The sequence below is a fragment of the Pongo abelii genome, chromosome 11 (assembly GCF_028885655.2).
Source record: "Pongo abelii isolate AG06213 chromosome 11, NHGRI_mPonAbe1-v2.0_pri, whole genome shotgun sequence".
Lineage (NCBI taxonomy): Eukaryota > Metazoa > Chordata > Mammalia > Primates > Hominidae > Pongo > Pongo abelii.
This window is the reverse complement of record NC_071996.2, coordinates 106273927-106287996: the sequence shown is the minus strand read 5'-3', so window position 1 is coordinate 106287996 and position 14070 is coordinate 106273927. Positions and strand designations below refer to the sequence as shown.

General features: G+C 39.5%; 1 protein-coding gene and 1 pseudogene across 17 annotated transcripts in view; both read right to left on the bottom strand.

Annotated features, from left to right (window-relative positions):
• Positions 1-680: 680 nt before the first annotated feature.
• CARF (calcium responsive transcription factor) overlaps positions 681-14070 on the bottom strand; it is an 88113-nt gene continuing 74723 nt past the window's right edge. For 15 of the 17 annotated variants that reach the window (XR_008522641.2, XM_054549018.2, XM_063712973.1 and 12 more), the window contains one exon: positions 681-2605. Coding sequence is in view for 16 of the 17 variants with exons in the window: in XM_054549018.2 (XP_054404993.1) it covers positions 2501-2605 (105 nt within the window). In the remaining variant the exon portion in view is untranslated. Of the gene's footprint in view, positions 2606-3516; positions 3612-11858; positions 13466-14070 lie in introns of those variants that run through there. The other 2 variants (XM_054549020.2, XM_054549024.1) reach the window with 2 other exon arrangements.
• On the bottom strand, positions 3634-13210 carry LOC112132400 (UPF0729 protein C18orf32 homolog; annotated as a pseudogene).

Sequence of the window (14070 nt, the reverse complement as noted above, 5' to 3'; positions counted from 1 at the left end):
TCTGAGATCTCTTGTTATGCATCAAGGAACATTTTTTTCCTTTCAGTATTATAATACTAAGATAATTAAAAAGAAAAAAAAACCTCTGTTTAAAAAACAAAAACAAAAACACAAAAAAACCTTTGTGTAATCTCTACCACTGTACCTGCTCATCTCAATTAGTTTTTCCCTTTGCTTTCCATAGTAAGAGCAAATAATGCACATTATTTCTTGACATTAATCTATCAGCATTCCTAGGAATTACATCTGGCACTGTGTTTTCTTTCTTTCTTTCTTTCTTTTTTTTTTTGAGACAGAGTTTTGCTCTGTTGCCCAGGCTGGAGTGAGTGGTGCGATCTCAGCTCACTGCAACCTCTGCCTCCCGGGTTCAAGCAATTCTCTGCCTCAACCTCCCAAGTAGCTGGGACTACAGGTGCGCGCCACCATGCCCAGCTAATTTTTTTGTATTTTTAGTAGAGATGGGGTTCCACCATATTGGCCAGGCTGGTCTCAAACTCCTGACCTCAGGTGATCCACCCGCCTCAGCCTCCCAAAGTGCTGGGATTACAGGTGTGAGCCACCGAGCCCAGCCCCTAGTTTTTTAGATACTTGTTTTGACTTGTATATTCATTTGATTTATCAGGTAAGATAGTATCAGGTAAATATCTCCTTTTAGTTTTTCTGTTTGAGTAATAAAGCAATTAACAATTATCAATTTATTTGGAATTAAAATTATGAGATTTAGAATTTCTGTGGCAAATGGCTGTAACTATGACTCAGGGCTTTTTCATACTACATCAAAATTTTAACAGTAATAAAATAGGTAACACTTTTTTAAAAAGAATAGATCTGAGATCTAGTAGTTCCTACTTAAATTGACAGTTTGACACATACTAAGGCGGTCAACAGTGATTAAAATAGCAAATGTGCCACAATTTTTAAAAGACATCTCTGAACAAAGTTATATATTTTATTTCTTCTATTTTAGAGCCAGGATCTTGCTCTGTTGCTCAGGCTGAAATGCAGTGACAGGATCACACCTCACTGCCATCACACCCAGATGATTTTTAATTTTTTTCTAGAGATGGGGTCTTGCTATGGTTGCCTAGGCTGGTCTCAAACTCCTGGCCTCAAGCAATCCTCCTGCCTCAGCCTCCCAAAATGCTGGGATTACAGGCATTAGCCACCACACCTGCCCTCCTATTTTATTATAATGGATTTAATGTAGGGGAAAAGATCTTTGTTTATTATTACATTCCCATATTTATTTTCTGCCAAAAGGATCATTAGATTTTGTTTATCATATGATTCATCACCATAAAATAGATTAGCAGGTCAAGAAGATTATGGTTTTTCAGCTGTGAGTAATCAGATGAAAAATGGTGCCCTAAATAACAAATGGGGCCAGGCGCGATGGCTCACACCTATTATAATCCCAGCACTTTGGGAGGCCAAGGTGGGCGGATCATGAGGTCAGGAGATCGAGACCATCCTGGCCAACATGGTGAAACCCCGTCTCTACTAAAAAAAAAATACAAAAAATTAGCCAGGTGTGGTGGCGTGCTCCTGTAGTCCCAGCTACTCAGGAGGCTGAGGCAGGAGAATCGCTTGAACCTGGGGGGCAGAGGCTGCAGTGAGCTGAGATCGCGCCACTGCCCTCCAGCCTGGGTGACAGAGCGAGACTCTATCTCAAAAAAAAAGAGAAAGAAATAACAAATGAGGCTGTGGAGAAAAGAGAATGCTTATATACTGTTGGTAGGAATGTAAACTAGTTCAGCCACTGTGGAGAGCTGTTTGGAGATTTCTCAAAGAACTTAAAACAGAACTAACATTCAACCCAGCAATTCCATTACTGGGCATCTATTCAACAGAAAATAAATCATTCTACCAAAAAGACACGTGCACCCGTTACGTTCACTGCAGCACTACTTACAATAGCAAAGACATGGAATCAACCGAGGTACCCATCACGGTGGACTGGATAAAGAAAATGTGGTACATATATACAATGGAATACTACATAGCCATAAAAAAGAAGGAAATCATGTCCTTTGTAGCAACATGGATGCAGCTGGACACCATTATCCTAAGTGAATTAACACAGAACACCAAATACTGCATGTTGTCATTTATAAGTGGGAGCTAAACATTGGGTACTCGTTGACATAAAGATGGCAACAATAGACACTGGAGTCTACTAGAGTGGGGAGGTTGGGGTAGGGGAAAATGCTGAAAAACTATTGGGAACTATGCTCACTTCCTGTGGGACCAGATCATTCGTATCCCAAACCTCAGTATCACTCGATACCTACGTAACAAACTGCACTTGTACCACCTGAATCTAAAATAAAAGTTGAGGGCAGGCCTTGGTGGCTCAAGCCGGTCATCCCAGCACTTTGGGAAGACAGCTTGAGTTCAGGAGTTTGAAACCAGCCTGGGCAACATAGTGAGACTCTGTCTCTACAAAAAATAAAAAATAAGAAATTTAGCTGGGTATGGTGGTGCACATCTGTAGTCTCAGCTACTCAGGAAGATGAGGTGGAAGATCCCTTGCGTCCAGGAGGTAGAGGCTGCGGTGAACCATGGTCACACCACTGGACTCCAGTCTGGGCAACAGAGTAAGACCCTGTGTTGTAAAAAGAAAAGAAAAGTTGAAATTGTAAGAAAAATAAGTATGAATGAACCAAAAACTTGTTTCAGTATACATTTAGAAGGAAAAGGATAGAACATTTAAGAAAAAAATTGTTTTTTTTTTAAACTTGTTTTTTAAGTTTCCCAATGAGAAATCAAACAGCCTCTGTAAAGAACCTGTCCTTATTTGAATATTTTTTAGAAATAAAAATGACATCACAAAAGCCTAGTTTCCCAATTATATCTTTTTGTGTTTGCAGTTATCCACTCTGATCCTATTAAAAGATTTCTGATGTTGTAGTGGATATTGAAAGATCACTTTACTTAGAAAAAGAGAGCCACTGGGGTGGAGGTAGAATGGGGAGTTATTGTTTAACGCATAAAGAGTTTCAGTTTGGGATGAAAAAATTCAGGAAGTGGATAGTGGTGATGGTTGCACAACAGTGTGAATGTACTGAATATCAATGAACTGTATACTTAAAACTTTTTTTTTTTTTAGACGGCGTCTTGCTCTGTCGCCCAGGCTGGAGTACAGTGGTGCAATCTCAGCTCACTGCAACCTCTGCCTCCCAGGTTCAAGCAATTCTTCTGCCTCAGCCTCCTGAGTAGCTGGGACTATAGGCACGCACCACCATGCCTGACTAATTTTTGTATTTTTTAGTAGAGATGGGGTTTCACTGTCTTGGCCAGGCTGGTCTCAAACTCCTGACCTCAAGTGATCCACCCGCCTCAGCCTCCCAAAGTACTGGGATTACAGGTGTGAACCACTGCGCCTGGCCTTAAAACTTTTTAAAACCGAATGTTTAATACATTTGTAGGGATAAAAAGAATGCAACAAGAATTAGAATTTTGTAATTACATTAGACATTTATATAGAGGATGTTTCAACAGGGCTTGGCGGCTCACCTGTGTAATCCCAGCACTTTAGGAGGTCAAGGCAGGAGGATCACTTAAGTCCAGGAGTTCCAAACCAGCCTGGGCAACATGTTGAAACCCTGCCTCTACAAAAAATACAAAAATTAGCCAGGTGCAGTGGCATATCCAGCTACTCAAGAGGCTGAGGCAGGAGGATCACTTGAGTTGAGGAGGTCAAGGCTGTAGTGAGCTGTGTTTGTTCCACTATAGCCTGGGCAGCAAAGCAAGACACTCTCAAAAATTAAAAAAATAAAATAAAATAAAAATAGTAAAATAAAAGTTTAATAATTACTACTCTTATGGACAAACGGCTTCATTGTGTTGGTAATTATATCTTTATGTTTCACATCATTACCAGCCCCCAAAACTCCACCCTTCATTTCACTGCACAGACTCACTGCACTGTTTCACAGTAAAACTCTGCTCCACTCCAATTAGAAGAGCCCAAATAAATTAGAGCAAACAGTAGTCAAATTCATAGGCACGAATGACAGAGGACCAAAGATTTTAAAGTACTGATTTAGTAACAAGAGCATCTACTGGCACAAACCTTCTATTTAATCATATTATTAAAACAGCAGTAATAGAAACGAAAGCTACCTTAATGAAAAGGGAATTCAGGAGTGAACTCATTAAATATAACTAACAACACTTTAAATATGGATTCCATCAATTTCATGATTAGTATCAGGTAAATATCTAATCCATCAATCCTGAATTCTGTTCTCAGAGAAAAAGGTCAGAGAGGATTACAAAGAAGGTGCTTATATTATCAAATCCTTTTTTTTTTTTTTTGAAACAGGGTCTTGCTGGGTTGCCCAGACGGAAGTGCAGTGGTGTGATCTCTGCTCACTGCAACCTCAGCCTCCTGGGCTCAAGCAATCCTCCCACCTCAGCCTCCTGAGTTACTGGGACCACAGGTGTGCCATACTACATCCATTAATTTTTGTATTTTTTGTAGAGACGGGGTCTCATCATGCTGGCCAGGTTGGTCTCGAACTTCTGGCCTCAAGTGATCACCTGCCTTGGCTTCCCTTGATATGGTTTGGCTGTGTCCCCACCCAAATCTCATCTTGAATTGTAACTCTCACAATTCCCACATGTTGGGGGGGGAATCCAGTGGGAGGTAATTGAATCATGGGGGTGGGTCTTTCCTGAGCTATTCTCGTGATAGTAAATAAGTCTCACCAGATCTAATGGTTTTAAAAAACGGGAATTTCCCTGCACAAGCTCTCTCTCTTTGCCTGCCACCATCCAAATAAGATGTGACTTGCTCCTCCCTGCCTTCTGCCATAATTGTGAGGCCTCCCCAGGGTAAGTCCATTAAACCTCTTTTTCTTATATATTGCCCAGTTTCAGGTATGTCTTCATCAGCAGCATGAAAACGAACTAATACACTTCTGAAGTGCTGGGATTACAGGTGTGAGCCACCTTGCCAGCAATCAGGTCCATTTTTAAAATGATGAAATCCTTTAGGAAAATCACTTTAGTCTTTTTATCAGAGATTTCTGTTGGCCCTTTTGTTGGTAATCCATTTATGTCTGCATCCTTACAGCCTACTTTGCCATTGGATTCCTGCATAGCTTTTCTAGGCCATAAATGATGAACAAAAGGAGAAATCAGAGTATGTGGATGGCTCCAGGAATTTTTTGTAGATCCAGAGCAGGGCTAGAATGATGATTCAAAGAATGCACACCACTGTCCCAGGCTTGAGCTCCTAGACATGAGAGCCCAAGCTCTCCATGTGATAAAACTACTCTCCATGGGAAAAAAATAGAGAAAGAAATTTGACCCCCTCTGATACTAAAGTAGAAGGCGGGACTCAACTCTGGACCAGATTGAAGACTGGCTGACACAGGGAAGAGGTGAAAGCACTTCTCCATAAAACACAGCCAACAGTGCCATGACAGTTGCTCATTCCATGGCAACGACCTGGAATTTACCACCCTTTTTCTAGAAATTTCTGACTAACCTGCCCCTTAATTTGCATGTAATTAAAAGTGGGTATAAATGTGACTTCAGAACTGCCCCTGAGCTGCTACTTTTCACACAATGCCTATAGGGTAGCCCTTGAATTCCTTCCTAGGCAAAGCCAAGAACCTTCCCAGGCAGAGCCCCGATTTTGGGGCCCACCTACCATGCAAAACCATATGCAGGAAACCACTCCAGGTAAACAGTAGACCGTTAATAAGAAAGGCAAAACTGTAAAGATTTAGTAGATCATATCTGCATGATCTCTGGGTAGGAAATTTTTTTTAAATTGTAAAATACATAACATAAAATTTGCAGCCCATGCGGTAGCTTGTAATTCCAACACTGTGGGAGGCTGAGGTGGAAGGATCCCTTGAGGCCAGTAGCTCAAGGACAGCCTGGGCAACATAGGGAGACCCATGTCTCTGCAAACATTAAAACAAAAATTATTGGCCAGGCGCGGTGGCTCACACCTGTAATCCCAACACTTTGGGAGGCTGAGGCAGGCAGATCACTTGAGGTCAGGAGTTCAAGACCAGCCTGGCCAACATGGTGAAACCCTGTCTCTACTAAAAGTACAAAAATTAGCCAGGTGTGGGGGCGGGCGCCTGTAATTCCAGCTACTTGGGAGGCTGAGGTACGAGTCGCTTGAACATAGGAGATGGAGGTTGCAGTGAGCCAAGATCACGCCACTGCACTCCAGCCTGGGTGACAGAGCAAGACTCAGTCTCTAAATAAATAAATGTATTCTTCCTTATGATTAATTTTAATAGTTCATGAATTGTTAGAGTTAAATCTGGTTATAACATGGTCTATGGAATAAAAAGTCTCGGGTTCAGATCCTAGGTTCTTGGCTTTCTAGATATATGATCTTGGGCAAGGTATTTAATCTTTTTGAATGTATTTGCTTTTATATAAAATTGGGGTAATAATATTCAGGCCAGATGTGAGGATTAAGTTATAAAGCATCTGGCACTAAAAAAATGTTATCTAGCTGGGCATGGTGAGTGACACCTGTAATCCCTGCACTTCGGGAGGTCAAGGTGGGAGGATCACCTGAGGCCAGGAGTTGGATGCCAGCCTGGGCAACACAGTGAGAGACCTGTCTCTACACAAAATTTTAAAAAGCAGGTTAAGGGCTGGGTGCAGTGGCTCACGCCTGTAATCTCAGCACTTTGGGAGACCGAAGTGGGCAGATCACCTGAGGTCAGGAGTTCGAGACCAGCCTGGCCAATATGGTGAAATTCTGACTCTACTAAAAATACAAAATTAGTCGGGCATGGTGGCACATGCCTGTAATCCCAGCTACTCAGGAGGCTGAGGCAGGGGAATCACTTGAACCCGGGAGGCGGAGTTTGCAGTAAGCCGAGATTGCACCACTGCACTCCAGCCTGGGCAACAGAGCGAGACTCCATCTCAGAAAATATACATAAAAAATAAAATAAATAAAAAGCAGGTTAAGGTGAGAGGATAGCTTGACTTTAGGAATTTGAGGCTGCAGTGAGTCATGATCGCCCCACTGCACTCCAGACTGGGAGACAAGAGTGAGACTCTGAATTTTTTTCTAAAAAAAGGAAAAGTTATCTATTATTTGATGGAACTATGTAAGTAATATATGTTAAATGAAGAACATCTTTACTTTCCAGCACTGTTGACAGTCCAAATGCTGCTAAGCTTCGGGAAGGGTAGGCAAGTTGAAAGGAAAGTGCATGTTGCTAGGTAGCAAGTCATTAGGTAATTGTTGTTGTTGTTGTTGTTGTTTTTGAGATGCAGTCTCGCTCTGTTGCCCAGGCTGGAGTGCAGTGGTGCGATCTCGGCTCATTGCAACCTCCGCCTCCGGGTTCAAGCAGTTCTCTGCCTCAGCCTCCTCAGTAGCTGGGATTACAGGCGCCCGCCACCATGCCTGGCTAGGTAATTATTTTTAAACAACTTTTTGAAACACTAAGGTTTGTACTGTAGGTTTTTTTTTTTTTTTTTTTTTTTTTTTTTTTTGAGATGGAGTCTCGCTCTGTCGCCCAGGCTGGAGTGCAGTGGCGCAATCTCGGCTCACTGCAAGCTCCGCCTCCTGGGTTCATGCCATTCTCCTGCCTCAGCCTCCCAAGTAGCTGGGACTACAGGTGCCTGCCACCAAGCCCGGCTAATTTTTTTGGTTTTTTTTTGTTTGTTTTTTTTTTTACTAGAGACGGGGTTTCACCGTGTTAGCCAGGATGGTATCCATCTCCTAACCTCGTGATCCGCCCGCCTCGGCCTCCCAAAGTGCTGGAATTACAGGCGTGAGCCACCGCTCCTGGCTGTATTGTAGGTTTTACATGTTACTGAAAAAATAAATCATTAAACATATTGTCATTTGCTGTGTAATTTCATGTCTGTGTACAGTCCATGCAATATTTCAGAAGTTAAAATAATTCCCTTTTTATAACAAGTCATTCTGTGCATTTCTGCTCATTTTCTCTTTAAAATAAATGTCTTCAATCCTTTATTATGAGCAGAATTATTTCAAATCTAGGCCAAGTAAGGAAATTTAAGAATCTAAGATATAATGGTTGTGGCTTAATCTCAAATATAAAAATTACTCACCTAAGTATTAGTAGTAGCAGTCTGATACTACCTGCAAGTTCTTATGTCTATATAATTTCAACTCCTATTTATACATGTAATACTAATAAACATGTCACTTATTCCCTATAATTCAGTGTCTTCAGCTATTAAATAAGAAAATAATATTTACACTTGGCTCTATCCACAGAAATTTTGTGAAGAGAAATTGAGCAACGTGAATACACTTTGAAATAAAGTAACAAATCCTATCTTATGAGAAAAATACAAAACTCAAATGATATATAGTATATATAACAGGTTTTTCTACAAACCACGCTTCAATGCTGTCATGGCATACCAGCTGATAAACTGCTCTGCTAGTTTCCTAGGACTGAAGGCCATTTCATATCTGCCCTGGAGAATACAAGAATAGCTACAGTTTTAACTATTAGTACAGCAGTAAAAACACACAAGGTTTTCCTTGCATGCCACTCTGGATTTGATTCAACTTCTCAAAAATCTTACATCCTTAGTTTACCTTTTTAAAAGTTCTTCAACTCATCCCAATATTGCTAATTTAGTATTTCACAAATGCTGTCTTAATTGGCTTGATATCTCTCAATTTTAACTACTCGATTCAACTGCTGTAATTTGAATTATTTTGCTCCGTCTTTTCAGTTTAATATTCTAATGTTTTAAGTATAAATGTTTCCCAAAGTGCCCTGGCATTGAGAGTTAAGAAGAGAAAAAAGGGAAAAGATACTATTCCACTGAAATTTGTATTAGCAACTAGCTGGCTTCCTCAGAGTTCCTCCTAAAATTCATTAACCATCGACATCATTCAAACAAATGAATCCATGCTGCTCACCCTAAAGCACAATGCATGGATTTGCCTGTGTGAAGCCACATGATCACAAATCAACATCTTCCCTGTGACCTTCAATTTGGTGTTCCTATTTGAACCCACTTATTTCAGTCCTTTTTTTTTTTTTTTTTTTTTTTTAAGACAGAGTTTCACTCTGTTGCCCAGGCTGGAGTGCAGTGGTACGATCTCGGCTCACTGCAACCTCCGCCTCCTGGGTTCAAGCAATTCTCCTGTCTCAGCCTCCTGAGTAGCTGGGATTACAGGCGCATGCCATGACGCCCGGCCAGTTTTTGCATTTTTAGTAGAGAAAGGATTTCACCATATTGGTCAGGCTGGTCTTGAACTCCTGACCTCAGGTGATCCACCCACCTTGGCCTCCCAAAGTGCTGGGATTACAGGCATGAGCCACCGCGCCCGACCAGTTCTTTATCTTAATGCATGATATGTGTCTCTGAATAGTTCTTTATTATACAGGGGTATCTGAATTTTAGCTGCTCTGGAAGATGGCAATCTTTTTGATGTGGCTCTTTGAACTTCCTAAAGTGGATTTTCATGTGAACCACAAAATCTACAAGTTGGATCATCATAAACATATGCCCCTAAGTGTGGTGAACATTTTTGGTCATTTTTGTATGATTCAGTAATAAATAGAGACTTGATTTAACTTAAATTGATCAACTCAAGGGAAACTTACCTTGTGTTTGGCGATCCAGATTTAAACTTAATGTCATTGTCTTGTCTAATGTCATAACTAGATTTTCTTCTGTGTTCCACTTAATTTTCAATTTTCATATCAGAACAAATTATTTGATAATCTTAGGTACATTTAAAGTCATTGGGTAATTACATGTGATGCAATAGTGACACTAAGTAAACATCTTTTTAAGACTTTGGAGTCAGACAATTCTGCCCTTTCCAGATGACCTGGGGAAAATTTTACCCACTTTGGACCTCTTCATCTAAAAAAAATTATTTACCACTTTGGACCTCTTCATCTAAAAAAAATGGGAAACGAAATCTCCCATTCCTTGCAACCTGCCTACTCCTTTCAAAGGTGAATTTAAAAAGTGAAAAATTCATTCCATTGTGTTGGGAGTTAAGTTTCTATTGGAAGAGAGGGGGAAAAAACCCCATCATGTTGGGAGGGTTGGTTAATTGAAAAGATAGCTACTTAAACTTATCCTCTGCAACAAAATAATTTCACTATACTAAAAACAACACATAAGAAAGCTATAGGAAATTTTAGATAAATGTTTATCTGCTATCTAGTTGAAGGAGGAGAATTGTTTAAGCACAGAAGTCATCAAAATTAAAAGGAAAACTACAAACCAGGAAAAGTAACAGAGAGTTGATACACTTAATATATAAAAGATGTTGCACTTCACACAATAGCCTTGAAGAAAAATGAGATGAACCTAGTATAGTGTGACATGGTAACAAATCTCAGACTAAAGTAGGTGTCCACAATTAAAACAACAAAACTATGCATTACACTGCTATATAATAAAGAATTTGACTTTCCTTTGTCTGTGGTTCCTGATAGTGAATCTTGGAATTTCCCAAGTACTAGGAGTGTATTTGTTATTCATGAGTGCCTTGAATCACACCTGAGTATATGCAATAAGATGACACATGGTGGGCCCCTAGATAGCTTCAGGATGGGAGCTGGTCATGCTATAAAGACAAAACATCTAATTAGAGGGTTGGGTTGGGGCTTTGAGCCAATGATATCAACTCAGCCTCCTGTCCTCCAGGAAAGACAGGAGGATTGAAGAATGAGTCCAATCATGGGCCAATGATTGAACCAATCATGCCTATGTAATAAAACCCCCTGAAAACTCTGGACATGAAACTCAGTAGATCTTCCTGGTTGGTGAACACATTGATATGAAAAGTGAATAACATGTCCTGATTCTACAAGAGGGCACAGAGGTTCTGCATTCAGGACCCTCACAGACCTCATCTTATGTATCTGTTCATTTGGTCATTTCTGGTTTGTATCCTTTCTAATAAAACTGTGGTTGTAAGTATAGTACTTTTCCTGAGTTCTGTGAGTTGTTCTAGCAAATTATCAAACCTAAAAGGGGATGTGAGAACCTCTCAGATTTGTAGTCAGTTGAAAGTGCAGGTGGAGCTGGGAGTGGTGGCTCACGCCTATAATCCCAGCACCAGCACTTTGGGAGGTGGGCAGATTACCTGAGATTAGGAGTTCGGAGACCAGCCTGGCCAACATGGTGAAACCCCATCTCTACTAAAAAATACAAAAATTAGCTGGGTGTGGTGGCACATGCCTGTAATCCCAGCACTTTGGGGGGCCAAGGTGAGTGGATCACCTGAGATCAGGAGTTCGAGAGCGGCCTGGCCAACATGGTGAAACCTCATCTCTACTAATACAAAAATTAGCCAGGTGTGGTGGTGGGCACCTGTAATCCCAGCTACTCGGGAGGCTGAGGCAGGAGAATTGTTTGAACCTGGGAGGCGGAGGCTGCAGTGAGCCAAGATCATGCCATTGCACACTAGCCTGGGCGACAAGAGCGAAACTGCATCTCAAAAAAAAGAAAAAAGAAAACAATTTAAAAGTGGGTGAGCTATGATGCTGGCTGTGGTTAAAAAAAAGAATAAAAAACAAATAAGAAAACAAAAATAAAAGTGGGCGAGGCTGGGCACGATGGCTCATGCCTGTAATCCCAGCACTGTGAGAGGCCAAGGTGGGTGGATTCCTTGAGCCCAGGAGTTTGAGACTAGCCTGGGTAACATGGTGAAACCCCGTCTCTACAAAAAATTAGCCAGGCATGGTGCTCGTGACTGTAATCCTATCTACTAGGGAGGCTGAGGTAGGAGAATTGCTTGAGCCTGGGAGGTGGAGGTTGCAGTGACCTGAGATCACACCACTGCACTCCAGCCTGGGTGACAGAGCAAGACCTGGTCTTAAAAAAAAAAAAAAAAAAAAAAAGTGGACAAAAGATTCAGACACATCAATAAAGAAGATACAGAGATAGAGACAGCAAATACAACATGAAAAGATGCTCAATAGTGGTTATTAGAGAAATGGAAATTAAAACCACAGTAAGATACTACTACCCACCTATTAAAATCTCTAAAACCTAAAAACTGTTCATAACAAGTGTTGGCTAGGATATAGAGAACCTGGAACTTTCATACACTGTTGGGAATATAAATTGTTACAACTACTTTTGAAAATCATTTGGCAGTTTTTTAAAAAGTTAAATATATATCTAACATATGACCCAGGAATTCTACTCCTAGATATTTACCCAAGAGAAATGAAAGCGTAAGTCTGTACAAAGACTTGTACACAGATGTTCATGGAAACTTTATTCATAATAGCCTAGAACTATTAATGTCCATCATCAAAAGAATAAACAAATCATGATATATTCATAAAATGCAGTTCTACTTAGCAGCAAATAAATGATTTATTCATAAATGCTACAATATAGACAAATCACAAAATTACTATGCTGAGTGACGAAAGCCAGACCACAAAAGGTTCATACTATATGATTTCATTTGTAGAAAATTGATCTTAAAGAAAGCAGATCAGTGGTCTGGTGATGGTGTGGTGGCAAGGAGGATTAAGTAAGAATTGATCACAAAGAGGTACTATGAAACTTTGAGAGTGATGAATATGTTCATTACCTTGCTTATGGTGATGATTTCATGGCTGTATACATATGACAAAACTTATCAGATATGGGTACTTTAAATATGTACAGTTTATTGTATTTCAATTATACCTCAATAAAGATATTTAAAAATAAAATGCCTTCTGGTACATGATTCACACCCTGTACTCTGGTTTTAGTATTTTTATACCCAAATCACATTACCAAAGGTTTTCCATATTAACCATACAAATTATTTATTTTTCTCAGGAATCACTTTAGCATCCATTAATAAATGAGTTTTTTCTATTCCCAAAGTTTTAAGAATTCAGTCAGCAATGAATACTTGTATTATTCAACAGTAAAATGTATAGATAACATGTATGTGGCAAAAGTATACTAAGGCTTTGTCCTTATGACTAAGTTAATTAAGTAGAATGACAGATTTTTAGATATTAAAACAGTGTATCATTTAAGATGTTTGATGTCTAAGCCAGCTGATGGAGAAGAACCAATGCAGTATCCCTTTTGGAGAGATTAAGATTTTCAAGGTCCTCAAAAATAGGTACAGAGTGGAATAAAGTTTAAAAAAAAGCAAAGAGGGAAAAAATTAATAATCCCTTCTCTTTTGATCACATACTTTGTCATTACTGCTAAAATATAAAGCTGTACTTAAAAATGTCATGGTGCCAAAACATCGGCGGAGGGGGGAGCGCGGAGAATTACTTATTACACACATTGTTTTAAAATGTTGATGCTTGGCTGAGTTGCAGGGTATTAAATGCATATATATCTCCCCAAAATGTAATGCTAACAGGAGTTATTTGTAGTTATGCTTAAAACTTTCAGGTTCCGAATTGGACATAAATCTCTGGCCAAAATTCTCAGGTATTCAAGTGTTTATTCAGCATCTTCAAGATGAACAAAATTGCCACTATCTCTAAGGAAAATATAAAAAGAAAACTAACAAGTATAAAAAAAACCACAGGATTTTTAATGAAAAAAATACATGATAACAAGGACACTATACATCAAGTTGCTATATATATATATATATATATATATATGCACACACATTTTTTAAACCTCTTTTTTTAAACCTGGTACAAGTTAAACAACATCTTTCTCATACCCACATGATTAAGTATGTATTCTGACAGGATGTAAAGAAGATGAAACACAAGCTGGTGGGTCTCAGAATTAGAAACTCTAATGCAGGACGATCCCAAAAGCTATGTTTTCTATCACTTTTGTGATATTTAGGAAACATTTACCTTGCATAAGATATAAAAAGTTTTCCTTTTAAGTATACTAACTGTTTGTACAGAAAATCGCTATTGAGGGAAAGGTCCACCATGGCTGTATTTATCTATAATTCACTGTAGTATATATAAAGTTCACTTGAAGTTGGGAATGTGAAAACTATAATGAATAAACAAGCTGAGCTGTAATTGTGAATTTCTTACTGCTAATTTAGAATGTCCAACTCACTCCTACAGATATTACAACTTACAATACATGACACAAAAAAAAACATGTCAAACT